We start from the raw sequence: 25,703 nt of genomic DNA on the forward strand, positions 1-25,703 counted from the left end.
AAAAGTGAGCTTTTAGGCTATCATGTGGCAGGGAGAGGCACATGGTTTTGTGCTTGCCACATCCCCTTGTAAAGAAAACCATCAGGTTTGGAGTAAGACTAAACTAGCATTTGCTCCAGGCCAGCCTTCTCCAATGTCATCCAGATGTTTCAGACTACATTTCCCATCAACCCCAGACAGCATGGGAATTGTAGTCCAAAACATCTGGAGAATATCAGGCTGGCGAAGGCTGGGCTAGCCAGTAAAGGTGCAAGGCTCACTGGGAATAGATACACGCTCACTGGAAATACAGGGACTTTGGTGAAGCAGGCTCCCTTGACCATTGTGTAGAAGGGAGAATTTCAATCCATGTGGCTTATCCCAGTGTGGTAGAAGCAGGCACACCTGCCATAATTCTCCCTTTAACAAAATCATTTGATGCATGCTTCCCTGTGTAGTGGCGTCCAGCTGAGGCTGATGGGAGTTGTAGTCCAAAGCATCTGGAGGCCACTATGTGGGAGAAGCATTAAATCAGGTATCCCCAAACTGCGGCCCTCCAGATGTTTTGGCCTACAACTCCCATGATCCCTAGCTAACAGGGCCAGTGGTCGGGGAAGATGGGAATTGTAGTGCAAAACATCTGGAGGGCCGAAGTTTGGGGATGCCTGCATTAAATTAACAAAATATCCTCACTCCATTTTGAGTCTCACAAGCCATCCTAATGCGACTTGCTTCCTTTTCGTTCAGTCCATCCCACAGAGCCCCAAAGTGCTGCCAGTCTCATATGGGATCGCCTCCCATGTTCCCCAGCACAGACCTCTCACCTTTGACACTCAGCTCAAAGTGCAGCTGGTCATGATGGGAGTGGCATATGTACTCGCCAGCATCTGCTTTCCCCACGTTGCTCAACAGAAGGCTGTGGACCCGGCCCTCCCTGCGCAGCTGGCACTGGTCGCTCGCCACCAAGGCCCCTCGAGGTCCTTCCCACCTCACCATAGCTTGCTCCTTGGAGACGATGGCAGAGAGCACTGCACTGCCACCCTCAAGCACCAACACCTTCTCAGGATGCTCTGGCTTGGGCACAAACAGCACAGGGGCCTCTGGCGGAAGAAGAGGATTAAAGAGGGTAGAAAAGATGGTCAAAATGGTCTCCAATATCTGCCCAGCTGAGCCAAGTGGTTCCTTCAAATCCACCCCCCTACACCTTGCCCATTGGTGCAGCTAACTCCACTTCTGGCTTTTCTCTTTAGTTGTTCTATGAGCGTCACTCCAACTCTCCCTTGCTATTGGGGAACACAGGAGACTTCCATCAGACCTTGATGTTTGGTCCATGAGTTCCCCCCTTGCCCCACACCACCACCAGGGAGGAAATACCTTTGCAAGGAGGATATTGCAGGTTGATAGTTCACAAGCTGCACGTGGGACCAACCTACAGCTCCTAGCACCATACACATGCTCCTCCTGTCACAGCGCCTTGTGACACCACACACTTTTCCAGTGCTCCTCCCACTGCCAATGTCACAGAATGGAACTGCCATAATGGCTGCCACAGGCTTCCAGAAACATAAGGAAGATGGAGGAGGAGGGGAAACTCGGTTCTGGAAGCTTCTCCTTGCTACTGTTGCCCCATCAGGCCTGGAAAGGGAACTGGTGGGCCCATCTTACCTTGCACAGATGCTGTGAAATGCACTTCATCGTCGCCAGTGTCACAGGTATAGGTGCCGCTGTCACCTGGCTCAGCTTGCCTGATGGTGAGGCTGCGCACGGCCCCCTCGCTGCTCACCACCAGGCGTGGCCCAGGATAAAGGGGCCGCATGTTTTTCAGCCACCGGACAGAAGCTTTCTCTTGGGAGAGACGGGCAACGAGGGTCATGTTCTCTCCTTCCTGGACTTCCAAAGGCACATGGGCATCGTTCTTGTTCACAATGTGCACAGGGGGTGCTGGTAACAAGAGATAGAAGACCTCCCTCTTAATCAAGGCAGGGGACATTTTGCTGCCCTGTGAAAACATAGCCAACCCCACTGCAAAGCAGGCAGGCTGGTGAAAGGAGGTGGCCTTGGACTTGTGCCATTAAAGGGCAGGAAATTGTCAAGGGTTGCTGTTTTTCTTTTTTTTTAAGCTGTAGCTCTACAGCTACAGGGGTTGTATTTTACATAAACCCCAACTAGCATATTTTCTCCTGGATCATTTATTTTGTGATAGCACTTTAGTACATAATTAAGATTGCCTGGCACAAATTCAGCATTTCTAGACAACAACATATGTGGCTTCCTTCTATTAAGTATTAACATTTTGTTTGCAGAAAAGATCCTAGACAAGAGAGGTCCAGCCTCTCAAATTATAATAATCAAATACAACAGCATTGCTGGGAAGTGCAGTTTGGATTTTCTACCTCAGGAGTCAAAATTCCTGACATCCACTGTGTATAATTTTCTGTTTGGTGAAAAACAGAATATCACCAGCTTTCATTTTACAAATATATGTAATAAACCAAGTTTCTACTTCATCCTTTTTGTGACAGCATTTTGTGACAGATTTGTGAGTACATAGGCTAGGCTTGACATACGTCAGGAAAATTCCTGACATGTCCTGGTTTTGGGGTGTAAAAATGGTGTCAGGGGGAATTTTGCCGAAGTGGCAAAATGTCAGGGAAAACCCGGACGTATGGCAATGTGATGGAAAAAGCAGTGGAAACAGCTCCAAAAGCTTAATATCACTATTTTGGGGGGAGGTTTCCCCCAAAAGCTCAATAATTTGGGTTTGTTCCCCAAAAAGCTCAATATTTGGGGGGTCTCAACAACTTTGTGGGTGTCAGGATTTTTACTTTTTGAAATATGGCAACCCTAACATTGCCAATGTCAGGGAACACTTAATCCAGATGAAAACTAAGTAGGACTCAATAGTCAGTAGCAAGACTCAATGGCTGCTTTTGTTGCTCCCACCCCTTCTTAAAGGTAAAGGGACCCCTGACCATTAGGTCCAGTCATGATCGACTCTGGGGTTTGTGACGCTCATCTCGCTTTATTGGCCAAGGGAGCAGGCGTACAGCTTCCAGGTCATGTGGCCAGCATGACAAAGCCGCTTCTGGCGAACCAGAGCAGCACACGGAAACACCATTTACCTTCCCGCTGTAGCGGTACCTATTTATCAACTTACACTTTGATGTGCTTTCGAACTGCTAGGTTGGCAGGAGCAGGGACCGAACAACGGGAGCTCACCCCGTTGTCGCAGGGATTCGAACCACCGACCTGATCGGCAAGCCCTAGGCTCTGTGGTTTGACCCACAGCGCCACCCGCGTCCCAGCCTACCCCTTCTTACTCATACCCATTTCATGAAATAAATTAAATCATGCAGGGTAAGTGCATGTCAGCAAACTTGCTTTGTTTACACATGGTAGCAAAATTTCACTGCTTTTGGTGAGCATTTGTATGTTCAGAGTCCTGAACTGCCCTAGCAGTGGGTGCCATAATGAATGGAGCTGAGCGTTTGCCACTCTAGAAATGTGTCCTGCTGCTCCCAGCACTTGTTTTTGCTCTTTGGCTTCCTCTTCTCCCAAAAAGGCACGGTGCCCAGTCCCAGATGCTGGAAAGGCCACTGCTCCTGTGTCCTGCTGCTCCCAGCACTTGTTTTTGCTCTTTGGCTTCCTCTTCTCCCAAAAAGGCACGGTGCCCAGTCCCAGATGCTGGAAAGGCCACTGCTCCTGCCTGCTGGCACCCTCCCTTCTTGGCAGAGGCTGCTGGGATTACTTCCCTGCCTCTCCTCAAAGCACCTGTCCTGGTAGGGGCAACCCTTGCCAACTCTCTCCCCCCTCAAACTTAAGAAAAGGAAAACAACCTCCAGTCAATAAGGCCCCCCTTGCTTTCAAGGAGGGCAGCATTTGTTGGCAGAAGGTGCAGAAGTAGCGGCGCCTGGGAATCAGCCGAAGTTAAATTTAACCCCCTCACTGGCAGAGTGCAGATAGAGAAGCAGCCTGAACCCTTCACTTGTCACCTGCCGCATTCCGTTACTAAGATCCTTTGAGCCTGAAGGTGGGAGCACAACTCCGGCTCCCTGTACTAACCCCCCAAAAGCTATCCATGAAGCAGGGGTCACCACTGTGGCACCCAAGGGCATGCATGTACCCCCAGAGGCCTTCCCTGGTGCCCACAGGGTCCCCTCCTGTTGAATTTAGGCTTGAGAGAAGCATTCTTTGTAGCCAGTAGAATAGGTTATGGTGTGTGCTTGGCTGTGAATGGGTGTGTATGGTGCCTACAACATGCTCATGGATCCAGAAAGGTTGGCAACCCCTGCCACAAAGCAATGAAACCAGGCAAGGCTGGCACAACCACTGGGCAGAGTGAGGCAGCTAAGGCAGCAGACTTTGGGTGTCATGAAAGGGCAGCAATTGGTTAGCTTGCTTTTTGACTACCTCTGGTCTAAGCCACTGCATGACACCAGTTCCTGAGTTCTCCATCCAGTGAAGAAGGAATGGGATGGGCAACATTTCTGAGCTGCCCACCTCTCTGTACCCCCGACTTTCAACCCCAGTCATGGCTTGCCAGTTTTCTCGCTCTCTCTGAGGACGCCTCACCTGCCACTTTAACTGTGGACTCCATTCGGTCAGTGCCTGCATCGCACACATAGGAGCCTGAGTCTCCCGGCTTGGCTCCAAGGATGGTGAGTTGGCGTTGTTTCCCATGGGCTTCAATGCGCACACGCTTGCTGGGTACCAGCTCCTCCCCATTACACAGCCAGCGCACAGCAGCACTAGGCGAAGACACCTTGCAAGCCAATACCAGAGCCTCTCCGGACACCAGCGAGTGGTGCTCTGGAACCCCTGTGTTTCCCACAATGGAGATGGGAGGTTCTTAGGAAACAGAGAAAGAGATGAGGTGTCACAGTGCAGGGCACAGACAGGGCCTGCTGGTCTAGAGAAAGAAAGGCACACACAACCATCTGCCACCCGGTCAGAGGCGGAGCGGCGCACATGCTGTGCACCCAGGGGCAGGGCCATGGAGGCGGGGCGAGTGTCCCAGGGGATGAGATGCCCATGGAGGTGGAGTGAGCCTCCCATGGCAAGCTGCTTCCTGGGCGGGGGGGTGGGGTGGAGCCATGCCGCTTTGCCAGCAGCCCTCCCTCCTTCCCTCTTCCTTTTGACAGCTCGGGGGAGGCTCCACCCCCAGGAAGCAGCCCAGGAGTGGGGGGCAACAGCATGACTCCCAAGCCTCCCCCGAGCTGTCAAAACGAAGGGGGAAGGAGGGAAGGCCACCAGCAAGGTGGTACAGCTCCACCCCTTCCCCCGACAGCTCAGGGTAGGCTTGGAAGTCATGGGCAGGTGGTGAGCTGAATGTCACTCCACTCAGTGATGGCACCCAGGGTGGACTGCCCCCACCAGCCGCTTCCTCTGCCCCTGCACCCGGTAGTCATAAAGAGCCCCCAGAAGGTGAACATAGGCACCAACACAGATAAGATGGAGCAGAGGGGGCACAAAGGAATACCACACAAAATGGTGGAGAACATTGTGCTTTTCTGACCCAACAAAGGACGAGGCAGCAAATTTCAACCCTATCTCACTTCCCTTCCATCATGAAGCAGGCCCAGGTCTGGGGGAGGGGAAAACTAGAGAGTCCTTTAAATGAGCAGAACCTTAAAAACTCAGTGTATTCACATGAGACTGATTTCAGAGGACACATGAAGGACTGATAGGTAGTTTGCTATGAAATATCAAACACCAGCACATTAGAGCTCATACACTGTGGTGTTCTCACTGCCCACCACTTGCAGTCCTCTCACTATCCAGTGGGGCCTGTCATGCTGCCCAAAGATGGAGTGATTTCCTTGGGTCTCTTTCCTGGGTGGCAGCTGTAACAACACAAGAGGGGTCCTGCTAGGTCACACCAAAGACTTCTCTAGTGCAGCATTCTGCTCTCACAATGGCCAGCCAGATGCCCAAGCAAAACACAGGTGCAATAGCCCTCTTCCCACTTGTGATTCCCAGAAACTAGCATTCAGAAGCAGACCGTATGAAATATACTGGAGGTAATACACAGTGATCAGGATTAGCAGCCACCAGTAGCTTTATGACCTGTTCCAGGTCACTTCCAGACAACCTGCTTATAGAGCATGTTTGCACCAAGTCTGTGGGGAGGTTGTTTATTGAGCATTCATTCTAATTCTTGGGGAGATTATACGATTCTGCATGAAGCAGTTGTTATCTGACCTTTTCCAGTGAATTTTCCCATCACCTTCCTTACCACAAAAGGTCCAGTTTTTGGGGAAAGTGGTTTTGTTGCAGGACAGCACCAAATCAACTTGCATTGCGTAAAAATGATACAGCGGTATCTAAATATTTTTATATATAAATATGTTCTCAACAGCAGTTAGATATGAGGTGCTAGTTCTCTCCAAAACCACCAGCATTCTTGAAAATAAGCAAATAGATATCCATTTGCTTGGTTTTCATAAGTAATTCATGTAGAATACAGCTTTTTTGGTACTGAATGTTGATTGTTGTTAGGCTGCTGGGTTTTTTTTAAAAGCACCAAATATCCACAACCCTCATTATTACGGTAAACATCAATAAGAACAAGTTTTAACTCATAAAATCACTATGGATGATGGGAGATTATTTGTTGCAGAGATCCCACTTAATATGTGCTTTGAAGGATAAATGTTACAAGATGTTATATCAGTGGCATTTCAGATAGAAGTTGGAGATGCAACTATGAAGGCAAGCTAATTACATGCATGTTGGTGGCGAGGAGAAGAAACTGAATGTTATTGGCATAAAGAGGCCGAGGCAATAAATTACAGGATATGAATTTCCCACTCTTTCTTTTCCTAACATTATGAGGATCCCTCCGAGATTCTATTCAAGAGACACTGAGAATTTGTGGGCAACATTGCAATAGCAGCCAGAACTGTAGTTGCTGGAAACACGAAACAAAAGGTAATGACTGTGAATAAGTTGACCTTTTGCAAATGTACGTGGGAGGACAAATTCCCATCGAAACCTTTTTCTCCCTTACTGAATTTAGATTACTGAAATAATATTGAAGCAATCTGTACGCTGGTACATGATGCTCTTTCTGCTGTGAGACTGCATTCTTGCCTTGAAAGAAATGATTTTTTTTTTTAAGGTTCTCAAAAGCGGCCTTTAATCCCCCCCTCTCCTTCCAGGCCCAGACCTTACCCTCTACTGTGACGTAGAAGATGAGGCTGTCATCGCCACTGTCACACAGATACTCCCCTGCATCACAGCGCTCGGCTCCCAGAATCACCAGTGAATGGCACGCGCCATCCTGCTCCAGACACACACGGTCTGTGTCCTGCAGCTTCTCTCCATCCTTGTACCACTTCACCTCTCCTTTAGGGCAAGACAGCGTCACAGACAGGGTCAGGTCCTCCGAGGTCAGGCAGCGGTGCTGAGTCTGCAGCTCATCACGCCCTACAATCCGCACTGGGGGGTCTGCCAGCATAAACAAAAGTTCTGTTAACTTTCCACTTCTTCTCAATCCAGTAAACATTTTCATAGCACTCTTACTGTGCAAAGCATTCTGCAATCCATATTGTGTTCATCCTAACAACAGCCTCCCTACCCAAGAGACCATTTTTTTCCTGGTTGTACATAAAATGCATCCTAAGTGCTGTGTCGTTTAAGAGAACTGGAATAAAATGAAGTGTATCACTTGGGGCACCTGAATTCCATGGGTTTAACCAATGTTATATCATTCATTTAAGCACTAGGAAGGCTTGCTCACAACAGTGTCAAAGAGCAAAGAGTCCTGGGCACAGCAAAGAATATAACAACGATTACTTTCATTTTCCCTATAAAAATGTGTCTGTATACTGTTTTGGGCATTTTGAGCCAATGGGCAGGTTTACAATGTTAAAGGAGATTAAGATCAATTGAAATAAACTGGGCATAGGAGTTTAAGTGCACGTGATATGGCGGGCATTGCCATTTTCACATGTCAAGTTTAAATGGACTTTAAGCCGCCTGTCTCAAACTAGCTATGCAATATCCAATCATTGCTCATGCAGAAGAAAAGTAGAGGAGAGGCACTGGTCAATGCAAATGACGTGAGCATCCAGGAAACTGTAGGCTTTATATGCCCAACTGAAGCAACATGTGAAAACATATCCTATCCTCCTCTTACAGAAGCCTCCCAGGGATCTCTCATCCAAGAGGCCTAGCATTGTCTACACATACACCTTCAGCAGCATCACATACGTGTGCGTGTGTTGGGAGGCACTTAAGATGCTCAATTGCCTTGGAATTTTGCTCCTTTTGTTTCCTTGCCTTCATAAGAAAATCTTTTTGGCTTGTGAGACAAATTCCCATATCAAATGTGCATCAGGGCTAAGTTTTCCTTAGCTGTGTGTGACCAACACGCTTCTCGTGGGCCATGCAATCTTTCTCCATCTCAAGTTTATTAATTGACAGAGTTTTCCTTTGGGGCTGCTTACTTGATTCTTTACTTACTCCCCCTCCCCCCTGCCAAAAAAGTCAAAGAACATCCTGTCTCCTGGCCTCCGTCCCGTCATTTGGATATGAGTTCTGAGAAATTGTCTGATAATCACTTACGTGCTGATTCTACTGAAAACAAATCCACTGCCAAGACTACATGCCACTGCCACAAATGCAGTGCCACCTAGAGGCCAAAACTACAAAGCACAGCAAACATTTCCCTCCACTCAAGACTCCTTTTGTTCTCACCAGCACACGGGGCTGTGTACACACTCCCATTGACTCTGAAATCCAGGGCACACCCACCACTGGTCTGGGAAGCTGTGCACACATGACATTAGCCACAATCTACATCTATCCTGCAGTTTATTGAGAAATACTGAGTTTTGATGTGTTTTCCCCCAAATGAGCTTCAATGCAATTTGAAAACATAAGTCATATTAAGACTTCCGTGCCCCCCCTCTGCCCACTGGCGTGGACAGACAACAGGCAACCTGGAATCACATCCAGCTGTAATGATGTGTATGACAACATGCAAATATGATTTGAAATGCAGCAGGGAGGAGACCTTGCTGCATTTTAACCAGTACTGTAATGTGTTTGCAGCCCGGCTCACTTTTAATCAGTTCTCATCTGATTAAAGTGTTAGGGGTGCTAATGTACTTTATGGAATGGCCATGTTATAAGAATTTTAAGGTTCATAACTGTATATATAAAACCACATGTTTAAAACCCCACAGTTTAGCTCCTGAATGAATTGACCTCAATATTTCTCTGAAAGGTCAAAGTGGGAAATCTGCCCTTGGTCTCTTTCCTCACAAAATCCTGTCCTCACAAATCCTGTCTTAAAGGCACATTCAAGATATGAACAGGGTGTGAGCCTGAGACCTGTGACCTAGATTCAGGAATTACCGGTAAGTAGTTATAATAACAAAAGAGTGGCCAAACCAGATAATGCAATCGGGTAACTTGCCAAAACAACGCACTCAGATTTCTGCTGGAGACCGCTTTTTGTGATGTATCTATGATGTTTCTGGGGGTGGTCTTGGACTCTGGGGTGGGAATTTAAATTGTCTATATAAGGGCTTGGGATGCGGGTGGCGCTGTGGGTTAAACCACAGAGCCTAGTGCCTGCCGATCAGAAGGTTGTCAGTTGAAATCCCCGTGACGGGGTGAGCTCCCGTTGTTCGGTTCGGTCCCAGCTCCTGCCCACCTACCGGTAGCAGTTCGAAAGCACGTCAAAGTGCAAGTAGATAAATAGGTACCGCTACAGCGGGAAGGTAAATGGCGTTTCCGTGCGCTGCTCTGGTTCGCCAGAAGTGGCTTTGTCATGCTGGCCACGTGACCTGGAAGCTGTACGCCGGCTCCCTCGGCCAATAATGCGAGATGAGTGCCGCAACCCCAGAGTCGGTCACGACTGGATCTAATGGTCAGGGGTCCCTTTACCTTTACCTACCGTATATAAGGGCTTGCACACATGGCTCTGGGTCTCTGGGTTGCAACAGCTTTTAATAAAGATCAGGTTTAACTAGCTGCCTTGCTTTCCATTAGAACTCTGGTCTGGTCTCTGTTACTTTTGTGCCGACAGGGGTTTCAAGTAACGTCCTGCCAGGGTTCAGGATTTCACCCGGAATCGGACCCTTTATCTAGATAATTCTCTTAAATTCTTACAACAGCCATGTGTCTTGTTTTGCAGACAGCATTCCTCTTTTTGAAGGAGTTCTTTGTCTGAAGGGTTGTCCAATCCAAGTAATGTTTAAAAATACCGAACCCTGAGAAGGGAGAGCAGCAGGAGGGTCGGGCGGGGGTCTTGACTTTGCCCATCAACAGTGAACATCTGAACAACAGACTGAGCAGGCTCATAGTCACCCCGTGGAACGTCCTCCAATCAGATGTCAAGGAGATAAATAAGTATACAACTTTTAGAAGACATCTGAAGGCAGCCCTGTAAGGGGAAGTTTTTTTTATGTTTGGTGTTATATTATGCTTTTATTTCTTGGAAGCTGCCTAGAGTGGCTGGGACAACCCAGTCAGATGGGCAGGATACAAATAAAATCATCATCATCATCACATGCAAATCTCTGCCCTCTTTTAGGCGGCCCCTCTGCTAACACCGCTGTTAATTACTCCAGCCTCTATGGTGGCTGATAACATTCCTGTGGCTAAGCATTCCCATTTCCCCTGGGTTTCTGCTCAAAACATACAGGATCAGGATGTCAAAAAAATGTGTTGCAGCTGTCCTCAATTCTTCGTTTTCCTATGTGGAATTTGCATTTCCCTGCCACCCCCAATACTGTAACTATAAAGCCCAGCTTGGAGAATTGGCTGTGACGAACCAATAATGAGGGAAAGGCACTTTCTTCATGATTGGCAGGAGAGAACAGAGAAAGCCTTGTGCCAAAAAAACCCGGCAACTGTTCCTCTATACTCCTATGACCAGAAGTACCATTTAATTAGGTACTTCCTGTTGAGCTGCCTGTTTGCAAGCTACTGTTGCTTATTGGTGTGATGCGGGCTGGAAAACATTTTTGGCACCAAGAAGCCACTAGGGGGTTCTATCTGAGAAGAAAATGACCCCTCAATCCATGCTATTCATTATTGTCTTGCATTAACCCACCTTAATCGTGCCAGATGCACTCATAAAAAGTTTTCATTTTACAAAGCTGGCAACAGTCCTATTAAGAATACCCTTCTCTAAGCAAAGCAGCAAGGGGATGGGATCCAATTTTCAATCTCAAGGAAGTGCAGAACAAATACTGTTCATCTCCTTCACATTATGAACCTCTACTTCACTGGTAAATCATAAAGAACATCATACACTCCTACTGAGCAGCTGCTACCTATCTAATAATATTTCAGAGTACCGTAATCAAGTCTTAGGGGTTGGACAAGACTAAAAGTCTTCTTCAGCTTCTCCTCTGTGGCTGAAATGCATCTACAGCACATAGCAACCTCTTCCCCTGCAGTTTTAACCTTTCACATAACTAAGAGAGTGCATCACAATCAGAGAACAAGTCTCACACCAAAAGATAACAGCATGTAAAGAGTAGATTGCTACTTTTGCAATGGGCCTTCAATGGCCACAGCAGCTACATGACAAGAAAAACTTCACCTGTTGGTTTCAGCCTGCCATTCCACTACTATATTTTTTTTAAAAAAAATTTATTATTATTTTTCAAATAAGACATACACAAACAAGACATATAATATAACACTGTCCCTTCATTTTCCCTCCACACACCGGTCCACTTCTGCCACCAGTAGGACCCGTGTGCTTTAGGAAACAAAGGGGTCCAATTGTGAATTGAGTTCTGCTTCCCCCCTCCCTCCTCCCTCCATATCCCCCCCCCCTGCCACTGAGAGAACAGGGAGGAAGGGGTTATGGGGATCTGCATCCCCCAACTCTTTCATAATCATATTAATAAACCTAGAAAAAAAAAAGAAAGAAAGAAAGAAAAGTGGAAAAAAAACAAAAAAAAGAACAAAAGGAAAATTGGGAAGAATTCAAACTTCCCAGTTCTTATTATTTTAACATCTTAATTGCGACTCCCTCGGTAGTCTTCCTCATGGTTTTCCTAACAAATTCTGGTTACTTGTGGCGAATTTTCCAACTCAGTTTCAAATCTTAATCTTATAATATTAACTCAATCCTCCTCCTTTTTCATGCTGCCCTCCCACAGGTCCCCTCCTGCCACAAGAGGTGCCTGCAGAGCACAGCACTTCCAAGGTTCCATTTCCTCCTCACCCATCTGAGCACCCCCTGCCACTGAGTGCCTCAGAGTAAGGAGAGGGGGGTAGGCAGCTTTCTGCCTAAACACCTCACTTAACCTACAATAATTTACAGTAACTTAAAAATTCTTTCCAAACCATTCTTATACTCCCTTAAGGAAACATAACTTTTTTTTCCCTTTCTTTTTTACATTCCATCTCCTCTCCCTAAGTCTTTTTCCCCCAATTGGTTCAGCATTTCCATTGTCATGCCAAGATTTCGAAGACCGTCATTCAGAAACCAAAACAATACCTTTTAACTAAAGTTTTTACCCCACACCCATTCTTTCCCAAATCCATCTCCAGGCCTTTGCCCCCCCCTGCCCCTGTCCTTCCCATCCCACAAAAACCCCACTCCACATTTTAACCCCTCCAGGATCTTCAATTCCATTAGACTTTAAGTCCCTTTGTCTCTCATCTTCTTGTTCTGCTTGTTTTTCTTCCTTTTGGAAGTCATATTTTGCTTCATCCCAAACAAATTTGTCATAGTCCAAGTCCTCTTCCAGTTGTTTCTCCTCACATACAGTCTCAGAGTCAGCAGTCTCCAAATTTAAATTATCCTGTAAGTCCTGGACTTGGACTTCAATCTCAACTGGTGGTAGGTTGGGATGTTGCCGTTCCTTGTAAAAATCTTCCCATGACAGCAAGTAGCTCAGCACCGTCTCCTGGAAGGCTCGAGACAGCTTTGTTTTCATACCTCTCGTAACCGCAGATAAACAGGGGGTAGGGAACAATGGGTACTGGAAAATTCCTTTCTCAGACGATCGACTCCATTTTGGCTGTTCTTTTTCTTAATTCTTAACTCAGTCCCAAATCCATTCTTACTTCCAATTTAAATAGTTCTTTCACATTTTCAAACAGTTTTTCCTGTTCACAGCAGTGCAATCAATCCACCCAGTCTTTTGACAGTTTGACAGCTTTTGACAGCTGTCAAAACACTCTTCCCCTTAATGCCGCTGTACCTCAAGGGGTGCCGGACTCAGGGGCTGAGATGGTTCCAAAAAGTCTTTTTTTCCCTCTCGGGTCCACAGTTTCAAATTCTTTCGTTATTCGGCTTAGGATTTTTTTTTCCAAACGCCTCCCAGTTTCCCATTAGGAAGAGACCGGCTTCCGTTTCTTTAAAGTCTCTCCTATTTTCCAATCAGCAAATTTAGGATTCAGATCATAGTTCCACTTACTTCTTTAGGGATCTTTAGTTTCAAATCGGAAGAATCCGCCGCTTGCCGGGTCAGGACTCGGAGCTTCGCTTCCCGGAGGTAAGATGTGGCCCAAAATGGCTCCCGCGGTTCAACCCCGCCGGCTCACGATCGCTCTATTGAGCTCTCGGGCGGCGGGGGATCCGCCAAACGGAGCAGCCGCTGGGCGCCTAAGTCATCGGAACTCTCGATCCGATGCTTTTACGGGGAGTCCGCTCGCTCTGCGGACTTCCGCCCCCTCCGAGAAGCCAGGGACCTCGGCGCGCGAAGTCCCTGCGTCCTTCTCACCGCCGCGACGGACCGGAAGTCGCCATTCCACTACTATAGGCATACAACCTCTGTTGGTAAAATACTGTGGCAATCCTTAAAACCAGACAGTTAAAGCAAAAGAAACGGTCCACTCAGGAACAGCAATAGATCTGAACTGGTATCAGGAAGAAGCAGAGTTTCAAATCCCCTCCCAACCCCAACACAGCAGTTCTTTGGACTGGGTAGGAGAAACCTCGGTATCTGGGCCATATTAGAACCCTCCTACGATATCTACAATGTTCCAGGGAACCAGAGAGCATTTTTATTCAGTTCAGCTACATTTTTTATGGGTTGTCCATTTTAAAAATTGAGTTCTAGGGCATTTACCGTATTTTGACAAGCAAGCATAGCAAGTAAAAATAAGTTTCTTCCATTCATCAAAGTGATCTCACCACTGCTCTGCACATGCTTTAAATAAGTTGATGGTGATGATGGAGCAAGAGGGAATATTGTGTGCTTGAGGAAGAGTATTTTCAAATCATATGGATGAGATGGAACACATTGTTTCTGTGCACAGGACTCCATGAACCTGACAGCAGTGAGCATTTGTGGTTTTGTGTCTTCAGCCTTGAGTGTGAAGCCAACTTCAAATCCCAAGTCTCCTGAGCCTAAATCCTCACCTCGCCACACACAACATGCATTTCTCTGGTTGTGGCCATCTGTGGAGCCTCAGAGAAAGAAAGGAAAAGGGCAGCACAAGTCACTTTTGTGCCAGATGTAGGAAATGCAAATGGTGCTCCCCATAGTAATGGGGGGCAGGACCCATACCCATGAAGAAGAGGAGCCTTTTTACTGGTGGTGCTCCAGCTTTGAAATTCCAACATTGTATTTTATATTTTGGCTCCAGGTTAAGATTTTCTTATTATTTGCCCTGGCTTTTTAAATGTACTGTATTATTATTTTCTGTATAGCTGGCTGCATAGGTTTGGGTTTGTTCATTTTGATCTTGCACATAACAAATAACTGGGATTAGCAATAACCCAAAATCTGCCACTAATGATAGGGCTGCATTTGTAGTACATGGAGTGCTTATGAACTCATGCTCAGAGCAACATGCACAAGCTCTCTCTGGACAATGAGTGATGTGCAAACACAGTAGAGGGAACGACGGCAACAAGCGGTACAAGAATGCAGAAAACACAAAGAAAAGCCAGCGCACACTTCTAGGCAAGCCAAGGAACCAGAAATCCAGGGCAGAAGATCACAAAAAGCCAATGTTTAGAGCAACACTTCCCGTGGACTTTGATGGTCAGGGGTGTTTGTTATTTGTCTACTGGCAAAGAATGCTACCAAAGTCATACAAGACAAGATTGCAGGCTCAGTTCTTTGGGAAATAATACTGTTATGCCTCTGCTTTCATTACCAAATTAGAACTTGTCTGGATTTAGGAGATAAAGTCATGCTGATGCCCAGAGCACCGGCTCTGGTGAATCATGTACAGCCAGTCCTCATTAATAAGCTCCAGGACATTTTTGCTCAAGCTCTGTACAGAAGGCAGTGCAAGGAATGTGGCCCACAATGAGAGTGTCTGGGGTCTGGAATGGATCAGTATATGAAATCCATCCCACCAACATTGGCTTGGAATTCCAACACCCCCCTGCCCAAGCTACCACCCACCCACACTCTTATCTCAACTCCCTTCCCTGGTGCTACCAGGGTCCCTGAGCGCTGCACTCACCAGACACCTGGACGGCGAAGGCCATGGTATCATCAACAGCGTTGCAGGTGTACTTCCCAGAATGCTCTGGGCCAGCTGCAGGGATGACCAGACACCGCCGGGCACCCTCTTCCTCCAGGATGAGGCCGCTGTTAGCCTCAAGCGTGACACCGTCCTTAACCCAGCGGACTGGCGCATTCCCATGAGAGAGAACACAGGTCAGGGTCACTGTCTCCCCCGTTGAGGCCTTCAGGACAGAGGGAGTCCTGCGGGGCTGCACGATCTTCACAGGGGGCTCTGGAAGGAGAGGGCAGGCAGCCCAGATATGAAGCGGCCACAGGCAACACTGCTATTGTTGGGCCACACCCACAAATTTTTCACTGGAGGGGCATGTGGGAGAAACACTGAGGAAACCCCAAGTGTAACTGAGTATCTCATACAGTTTGGCCTGACTTCCCCAAACAGAGGACATTCCAACAGTTCTCCAACTTCCCTCTCCAGGAATTATTTTAAAGCCATACTTTTAAAAGGGCTGCTAGAACTCAAAGCAATGCTGGAGGGTGTCTGCACGGTTAACAGTAGTTCCTACAAATGCACCTGGGGGTGGTATTAGGCCTTTTTGCTGCAACACCATGCTAGCAGCGTACGCCCAAACATTTGTAGCTGGAGTCCTCGTGCAGAATTCAACTCCTTCTACAGGCTTGCCAAATTTATATACTGGTCAGAATAAATGTTTGAGAGCTGTTTGAAGTGCAGCCATAGAAGGATGCACTCATGCAAATAGCATTGTTGGATCCCCAAACAACAAGAGAGATTCCCTATTTAGGTAGATTGCCGATTTATTTACTTACTTACTTACTTACTTACTTACTTACTTACTTACTTACTTACTTACTTACTTACTGCTTCCTTAGAAACACATTTAGCAAAGCTCTGGCATTTCCACAGTACGCAAAGCCAAAGCTTTGGCCAGTAAAAGCTCATACAATGCATTGTAAACAAATGTTGGTCTAAATAAGAGTTATTATTTAACTGACCCTGTGAATATTGGCCAGTGGGGATTCCCAAACCACCACTAGCACTATGGAGGCCAATCCCTAAGAGATGGGATCTCATGGCGACCACCTAACATGCATGCACGGAATGACAATCCCTCCTTTGTATTGATTATTTGAGCTCTCTCAAGGTTTGCCTGCAAGAGCACAATAAGTTTATTTATAAAGTAAAAGGTACAGTGTTTAGGGCTTTGTAGTTCAGAAAAAAGGTGAGAAAGGGGGACGTGATAGAAGTGCATACAATTATGCATGGTGTGGAAAAAGCAGACAGAGAGAAGTTTTTCTCCTTCTTATCATACTAGAACCTAGGGTGATCCAGGGAAGCTGAACGTTGGAAGATTCAGGAGGACAGACAAAAGTAAATACTTCTTCATGTAATGAAACTATGTAATTCACTACCAGAAGATGTAGTAATGGCCACCAACTTGGGCAGCTTTAAGATGGGTTTAGGATAAGGCTACACATCATGATGGCTGTGTACTACCTCCAGTGTCAGAGGTAGGGTGTCTCTGAATCCCAAGCACTGGGAATCCCAAGCAGGGAGAGTTCTGTTGCACACATGCCTGATTTGTGGGGCTCCCCACAGGCATCTGGTTGGCCACTGCGAGGACAGGATGCCAGACTAAAAAGGCCTTTGGTCTGATCCAACAGGCCTCTTATGTTCTCATTAGAGAACACTGTAATAATCTGCTCGTGTAGATTTAGTCGGCATCACACTTGCAGCATCTATTCTATACTGAGCATTCTTGGGCATCAGTGTAGGTACTTCCAAGAATATGTTCCAATTGCACTGTACTGAAGAGGGATGAGCCCCTGCTAAAATTTAAAAGGGCATACATGTGTGTGAAGGCCAGACATTGTCTGATGGGGGTGGAAGACCCACAGCACAATGACACTTTCTTTGGATCACCTTACAATAAAAGAGTATAAAGAGACACAGCATAATGGCACCTCTGTGTCTCTTGTACTATTCCATTTGTCCCTGGCATTAATTCCGTTTCCAGAGATTTTATGGGTATCATATACATTGTGAGTGCTTTAATAATAATTCTGTGCCCACATCTATACACTAATATATAAACCCAGATTTATGGCTGGGACTAGACCACGGCAAAAAACAAGTGACCCTTCACCTACTGGTACTGTTGGGACTCCACTAGCATGGCCAATATCAGAGGCCACAGGTTCCCCATCCCTGGACTAGAACAGGAGAGACTTCATTTACAGATTACCCAGTTGGAACTCAGTCTGGGCTGTGTTGGGACTGGTGTTCTTAGAATTTAAGTTTCTGAGCTGGTTTAAAGTTGGAACTGGGTTAGAGCTTTGGGTGCCTTTTCTCCTTCTTCTTCTCAGAACTGCAAGTTCAAGATCAGAGTGCTCACCTGAAACTCTGACATTAAAGGAGACAGACTCATCCTTGGTCTCGCAGATGTATTCACCAGCATCTTCAGCACTTGCCTGCAGGACAACTAGGCGACGCTCAGCACCTTCCATTTGAAGCAACAAGTTGTTTGTCTCATCCACTTCCAGGCCGTCCTTGAACCAGCGCACAGGGGCATTGGGAATGGACACCTCGCAGCTCAGCTCCAAGCACTCAAATGCCTGTATATGCTTCTCTAGTGAACGCTCCACTGGGTGCAAAATCTGCACGGGTGGCTCTGCAAGACAAATGTAGGAATATATGAGGCTTCATCCCCTATGTGAGATGACTTAGAGCCACTTCGTTCCAGGAAGTTCTGAGATAGAACAGAAGGATAGGAAGCAGAAATCTCAAATCTGGCTTCCTTTAATTAGCGAAGAATGAACATCTTGGTTAGTAGCAAGAGACAGAAATCCATACCTAAGTCAAAGAGGAAGGGTGAATTTGGGCACAAGATCACTGGGACTGAACGCTAGAGACTTGCTTACCTGTGACAGTGACATTGAAGAAGACCATGTCGCCCCCAGTGCCACATGCAAACTCCCCTGTGTCCTGAACCTGGGCCGCAATAATAACCAGACGGCGATGAGGCCCTTCGCTCTCCAACAGGAGGCCATCCTTTTCTTCCACCTCCTCTCCGTCCTTGTACCAGCACACAATGGCATCAGAGCAGGACAACTCACAATCCAGCACTACACGCTCTGAGACCTGATAGGCATGGGCTGCATCTGCATTGGAGTGCAGAACTCGGACAGGCAGCTCTGCAGGGGAGAAATTTATTTATTTATTATTGCATTCATATCCCACCTTTTCTTCAAGGTGGTCCCTCCCCTCCGTCTTATCCTCATATCAACCTTGTGAGGTTGGTTAGGCTGAGAGATGGTGATTGGCCCAAGATCACCCAGGGAGAATCATGGTTGATCGGAGATTTGAACCTTGTTGTGCCAGGTCTTAGCCATTACACCACACTGGATCTCCATCATAATACCACCATAGCCTAGAAATGTCATAAAAGCATAGACTAGAGAGTGAGGGCATCATTTGAGTTGTGGCTCAGTGCTGTGCATTCCACTGGTGCAGGAGATAGTGAAAGGGACCTATTGGATGAGGTACAGGTGGGAAGCAGAGATCTTGGTGCTTGCAGCATGCCTGCCATTTTAGAGGAGACTGGCGCTGCCGAGGTTATTTACAATCAGTTAGATATGGCACCTATAAATTACACAAAACGGCAATGAAATAATGAGAGCATGAAGAAAGGCAGAGGTATGGGTGGCCTCAAGTAGATAAACTTGGTTCAGGTCCTAAAAGGGCAATGAAGAGAGAGAGAGAGAGAGAGAGAGAGAGAGAGAGAGAGAGAGAGAGAGAGAGAGAGAGAGAGAGAGACTGGGCAGCTGTTCTGAGAAGTTGTCACCAGCTCCTGAGTTTCTTCAGCCAGGAACAGCACTTTAGGTCTAATAGCATTTTTGATCTTCAGCGACCCTAAAAAAGGTCATGACCTAACATAAGGTATGTTGCACCACCATACAACTAGATGGTGCTAGGGATAAATGGGTCCATATGAGTTAAAAATGCGACTCAGGTTTGGAAAAGCTGAAGACTATTGCTTTAGGGCTTGCCTCATGCACTCCTTTGACATTTCTTTGACTCAACTCACCATCCACCATCACAGTGAAGTCCACAGTGTCATCAGCTGTGTCACATGTATACGTCCCAGAATCCAAGGGGCAGGCCGAATGAAGCAACAGCCTCCGAATGCAGCCCTCTGATTGCACCTTGAAGATGTCATGGTCCACAGGATTTCCATCCTTGAACCACCGGACAGTAGCATCAGAGGCAGAGACTTCACACTCCAGGAGGAGAGGCATCCCAGTCAGGATTGTCTGGAGACACTGAGCCTCTGACACTGGAGCGATGCGCACCTTGGGAGCTGAAGAGAGACATTGTGAATGGGTGGAGCACCTTTGTGCTGCTGTGGCCACATGAAGGAGGACACATGATCTCAAATTGACCTAAAGGCAATCTGTGCTATGCAACAAAATATCCTATCTCAGTTGCCCCTTTAATTTATAGAAAGGGCTCAGTTTCTGAAAGGAGAGGTGGGCTCAAGAATAACTAAATGTCATATCCTCTGACCTGCAATGCCAAATGAAAGGGCCTGGTAATTGCTCAGAGATGTGGGTGCAGGGAGACACTTGGCACACGCTCAGAGGCACGTTGTTTTCCTGCTTCCTAGAGTTCAAAACAGGGCCCTGGTTATGAGCACAGGTGAAACAGAAAGCCTTCCAAGGGGTCCCAGCCCCCTGGCACTTTAATTGGCACTTCCCGTTTTCAACTGAGTATAATCACTTGTATTGCAACCAATGGCAGACAAACAGGATATTACTCTGGACTCATGTGTGAGCAAGCAACTTCCCCCATCATAGTTCTAGTTCTGCTTCTCAAATAGTGGCTTTCAAACAGGGAGCAGGAAGTGAACTCTGTATGTTACTCTTGTCTTTTTCTCTTCCCCTGTTTCAACAGGCTCAACTTATACCAGAGGTGTAGTTGAGTGGGATGTGTCTCAAGTTACAGCAATTTGTAATGTTGAACCAAGACTTTTCTCTGAATTGTGCCTTGGAAAAGATCCAGAGCTGAACTCCAGTTCCCTGATGAGGGGCTTATTGGAGTGCCCATGAATCTGACAGACAACCAAAGAAGTTTAAATTAACTTTACTGAGAAGTTAAAATGAAAGCACAATATGTAATTGAATTGGTATTGAATGAAGAATTGATATTCAGAGGGGTATGCAGAAGGTAATTCAATTTACAACCAGCGATAGTAACTTTTAGGTGAGCTGTAATTCTCTTCTCTGACTTGATCGCCCATTGGGAAAGAATTTGCTTTGATCATTATTTTAGATTTTGCTTTTATAGTTTATTATAGCTATTGGTAGTTTACTGCATATATTCATTATATAAAATATATGTGGGTGTATGTGCGTATATAATAATGTTGGAAACTGTGAAAAATTGCAGAGAGCATTAGGTGGGTGGGAGAGAGAAGGACATCATCAATCAGCAGGCCACTGTAGCCCTGTTAATGTTTCCAGTGCAAGGCTAGCCTCATCCAACAGATTTGGAGGAGGATGGATTCCCACAGGGGTCCATAAAGTTGTTGGGTAAACACTACAGTCAGTGGAAGCATTTCTGCCTGTCGGGTGAAACTATCTCCCCTCTCTTCCCCTCTCATGCTATTCCAGGGGATCTTCTGACCCTGCTGGGTGGATCTGGGGAGGGAGGGAACACATGGGGAAGGAGTGGGGGAGCACGGTGGAGGGGTTGATGGAGGAAAATCCTATTGCACTAATAGGAGCCCTTCCATTGGCTTCTGCTAACACAGTATCTGGCCCAGTATCTTGAATCTGGCCCAGTATCTTGAATACAGACGGGCAAAATTTTCAAGTGTGAAAACCACTGCTCTAGTAGGCAGCTAGTGGGCAGGTTTGCTGGGCAGCAAAAATCAGCAGAGGAAGAGGATAGGAGTGTGAGCATCTGTGATAGTCAGGAGGGATGGAGCAAAATCTTGGTTTGTTGAGGTGTGTGGGGGGGGAACCCTGCCTCTACCCAAACCAGCAGAAATCACAAGGGGGTGAAGGCCATGTTGCTTTCATGATGCCAGCAAACATTGATAAGGGAGAGCAGTGTAGAGCTACAAGCCCTCAGCCTCTGGAGCCAGGATTTAGGGTGAAAAGGGAAGATAAAGGCTGGCCTGCCACATGCTCCCTTCCCATCTCACCTCCAGCTTTGTGCCAGACAACAGCACTTTTAGTTGCATGGATCCCCACTGGATCCCCAAAGCTGCAATGAGAACTTGGTTCTCTCACACAAGACTGCAGGAGCGTGGGGAGAAAAAAATGGTCTTTTTAAGATAGTGAGAAAACTCCACCCACTGGGTCATGATGCAGTTGAAGCTGGAGAGTGGTTTGCTGCAGCCATCCTCTACGCCAGGGGTGAGGTTCCCCACCTCAAGCCCAAGAGCCAAATGTCACTCTCTAGTCTCTCTATGTGCCTCTTGGGGTTGTCCCCAGCTACACAGCCTCTTCCCAGGCCACTACACCGTTCACTGGCCCTGGCCTGTTCTGCATCCTTCTCAAGTGTTTATGCCTGGCTGGGACTGCAACCTTGAGAATTCTAATAATGACTCTTGCTTCTCTGGATGGAGGACAAAGAGGGTTCTTTGAGTGTGTGCAGAAACCAGCCTACTGCACAAAGGTGAATTTTGCATTCACTGCTCTGCCCACTTTTCCTTCTGCCCACCACTGGCATGTGGCCCCCTGTAGGTTGCTTAGAAATGAGTGTGGCCCTTAGGCTGGAAAAAGCTTGCCCTGCCCTGCCCTAAGGCCAAGACACACCTCCACAAAGATCCAGGGCTTAAGCGGGAGAAGCAAACCCACAGACACATACCTTTGGCCCACAAAGCCATGACAGGATCTCCACAGCTACTGCAGCCCCTGGCTCTAGAATTGGGAAGGGCCTAGCTTGAGCACAGAAGCTGCAGTAGCGCTCATAGGGCTCAGCACCATGGTTTGGCATTGGGAAAAGCTATGGCTGGCACAGCCCCTCCTAACTAAAGCCAGACACTCACATATGATGCAAATGTGCAGCATGGCGCAGGATCCGTGTTATGCAGCAAAACCAAGGGTTGGATTGGGATCTAGGAGAGACATTTCTGTTCAGTTCTCTAGGTATCTTATAACTCTCTCTGAGCCCACTCAGATATGGTAGGAAAGACAATATATACAAACTGTATTGCTTTTCACTATTTTCAGTGTTTCTTAATTTCATTTTCTCATGAACATCTATTCCTCTTTCAATATATATTCAATTACGTATTGTACTTTCATTTAAACTTCTTAGTAAATATCATTTAAATATCTCTACCTGCCTCTAAGGCTCAGGGGTGGCCAATGGGGGGGGGGGACTAGAGTTGACTTGTGTCTCCTCCCCACCCTTTCCAATACGTAAATCAATTACCGGTAATAGAAATCTGAATCCAGGCCTATTAACTTCCACTTTCAAAAGCACCCACTGGTGCACTGAACCTATATAGCTCTGTGGTAGAGCATACGTTTCACATCCTAGGTTCAATCACCAGTGTGTCCAGGTAGGGCTTGAGGAAAAAAACTGTGTCAAACCCTGAACAGCTGCTGCCAGTCAGTGTTGGCAACACTGAGCTAGATGGACAGGTTGTCTGGCTCAATATACGGCAACTTCCTTAGAGTTTTTTTCAAGACGTAGCACAGGAAAAACTCAAACTGGCATTATCTCTGCCATATGGCTCCACAGTGAAGTGCAATACAGATTATAGAAGCTAAATGCAAATCTGATCCCTGGAATTTGAGCTCAGGTGCCCATGACCGTGGAACATATGAAGCTATCTTATACCAGGTCACGCAACTTGTTGGTCTAGCTCAGCTTGGGGAACCTTCAGCCTGCCAGCCAAATTAGGCCTGTGTTGCAAAATATGACTCAGCAATATCGAAACCAACACGATAGCCAGAAACAAGTACAGTATAGGAAACGTTATGGAATAATGAAAACATCAAAATTATCAAGCTGAAGATCAAGCTTGTAAAGCTTTGTATAATCGACAAATGTCCAATAATCGCATGAGCAGTGTTCCAGAGTATTTTTCATTCTAATGTATATTATATCAATTCGAAAAAAGATTGGTTAATGAAGAAATTACACATCTTTCTACTTATGAGTGTTGTTGAACTAATTGGCTGATGAAGAACTGAACGAAACAATAGTTGCTATCCGGAAACACTGTTTAGCAGAGTTCAGAGTTGGACATCACAATTGGACATTTGCCGATTATACAAAGCTTTACAAGCTTGATCTCCACCGGGTAAAGTCTGGCACCGTGACTTATTCAAGGACTTTCAGAGACTTCAGTTTGATAGTTTTGATGTTTTGCATTATTCCATAAAGTTTCCTATACTGTAATTGTTTCTGGCCATCGTGTTGCTTTTGATATTGCTGAGCCAAATTAGGCCTGGCAGAAGTCCTTATTTTCCCCCTGCCACACCCTCCCTCTTACAGCTGACATCCGTGGGTAAAACTGAGGTTACTAAGCTGGCTTTAAGGCTCCCAGTTGTTCCACTGCAAGTGGGGCTTCCTTTCGGTGCCTTCTAAATTCTCAAGCAGAGTCAGTCCCTGCTGCAACTGGAGCTTACCGTACATTTGCTGATGATGAATTTAAATTCAGTGCCGAATGCCAGCCTGCAGGAATTAGCTCCAACAGTGAATTCAAGCTGGTGTGCAAAGTGAAATATTTCACCTGATGGCATGCTGACATGCTCAGTATTGTCTACTCTGACAGAAGCTTAGCAATGGGCTTCAAAGTGGGACTCTGAGGAAATACAGTATATGGCATGTATTAGAGTGGTTAGGGGAATAGTCCTAAGGAAGGCGCCACTGTACATTTACTAACCTGCAACTGTAACCACAAAGAAGGCAGAGTCAGTCCCAGTGTCGCACACAAACTCGCCTGAATCTTGCACCTGGGCTGAGGCAAGGACAAGGCGTCGGACGGGCCCTTCGTTCTCCAGCAGCAAGCGCTCTCCCTCTTCCACTTCCTCCCCATCCTTGTACCAGCGGACAGCAGCACTGGAGCAGGACAGCACACAGGACAGCACCACACGTTCGGAGGCCTGGTAAGAATGGGACGCGTCTGCGTTGGAGTGCAGAATCTGCACAGGTGGCTCTACAGGGTGTGTGTGTGTGTGTGTGTGTGAGAGAGAGAGAGAGAGAGAGAGAGAGAGAGAGAGAGAGAGAGAGAGAGAGAGAGAGAGAGCGCAATAAGTTTCAGGAATTAGAAGCAGATTTGGAGACTGTTGAGAGCAGTAGTGTAATAGCAAAATCAGAAGTGCAAGGTCCCTTCACAGTTATGTGTCACAGCAACACACCCTCATAGATATGGTATGCAACTTTCTAAGACTAGACAATAATCTTATAATTATACAATAGTAAAATTAAAGATACATTGCAATGATCAATGCAGATCTTCATTTTAGTTAGATTTACTATTTTCTGCATACATACATGGAAAATGATTTGGAGTGCTTCAATATCTTCTTTCAGGGTAACAGCACACCATTCTCCTGAAACTGAAGCACCTTGTGTTTTCAGTGTTCCTAAATGCTCCACGTTGGATCACAAAGTGGCTAAAAAGCTGATTGGGTGGTTCTAGGAGACTGGAGACCCTGCAGGAACCCTGCTGCAGAAATACTGTAGTAGTGGGGTCAACAACCTGGGAAGGTAGCCCATCTAAGAGAAGATCCTAAACCTCCACTGCCTCACAGCTATACTCATTCAGAAAGGTTTCAGGAGTAAATCCTGAGGAACAATCTGTACCTGCTGCCTTGCAGGACATCTTTGGGAGAAGAAAAGTCTAAGGAGTAAACCCTATACAAATCTGGACAGGAGTCCCTAAGGTGGTTGGATGGCATCTTGTATGTCTCCTTCCAGCACCTCCTGCTGGTGCCAAATGTATTGCTTTGCTTTGGATCACACCAGTGAGTCTGAGAGTGGTGGTCTTGTCATCTGGGCAGCCCAGGACCTCCATACAGACTACGTAGGCTTGCGCCCCGAGAAGGTCACTTTGGTGCTGCAAAAGCAGCAAAAACAACATGGGAGGCAGCAATTACAAGTTATAAGCTCAACCTGATTGGAATTAGGTATAAATGCTATGGGTTGCCTTCGCCAGTGGGAGAAATCATTGTGTCCACTACTGTCAACTACTGTCTGCCTCATAGCCAGATAGCCCCTGAACAGTAAAGTTGTTGTTGTTGTTGTTTAGTCGTTTAGTCGTGTCCGACTCTTCG

General features: G+C 46.6%; 1 protein-coding gene across 21 annotated transcripts in view; it reads right to left on the reverse strand.

The window, feature by feature from the left end:
* Positions 1-25,703, reverse strand: part of OBSL1 (obscurin like cytoskeletal adaptor 1) — a 67,011-nt gene that overhangs the window by 17,541 nt on the left and 23,767 nt on the right. For 10 of the 21 annotated variants that reach the window (XR_015946158.1, XR_015946165.1, XR_015946167.1 and 7 more), the window contains 9 exons: positions 24,311-24,583; positions 19,490-19,762; positions 18,324-18,596; positions 17,798-18,073; positions 15,382-15,657; positions 7,153-7,428; positions 4,552-4,827; positions 1,645-1,920; positions 804-1,079 (listed from right to left, as the gene is read on the reverse strand). Coding sequence is in view for 2 of the 21 variants with exons in the window: in XM_035126611.3 (XP_034982502.3) it covers positions 804-1,079; positions 1,645-1,920; positions 4,552-4,827; positions 7,153-7,428; positions 15,382-15,657; positions 17,798-18,073; positions 18,324-18,596; positions 19,490-19,762; positions 24,311-24,583 (2,475 nt within the window). In the remaining 19 variants the exon portion in view is untranslated. The remainder of the gene's footprint in view (positions 1-803; positions 1,080-1,644; positions 1,921-4,551; positions 4,828-7,152; positions 7,429-15,381; positions 15,658-17,797; positions 18,074-18,323; positions 18,597-19,489; positions 19,763-24,310; positions 24,584-25,703) is intronic. The other 11 variants (XR_015946174.1, XR_015946177.1, XR_015946175.1 and 8 more) reach the window with 4 other exon arrangements.

The sequence above is a fragment of the Zootoca vivipara genome, chromosome 1, assembly GCF_965207765.1.
Source record: "Zootoca vivipara chromosome 1, rZooViv2.hap1.1, whole genome shotgun sequence".
NCBI classification, from domain to species: domain Eukaryota; kingdom Metazoa; phylum Chordata; class Lepidosauria; order Squamata; family Lacertidae; genus Zootoca; species Zootoca vivipara.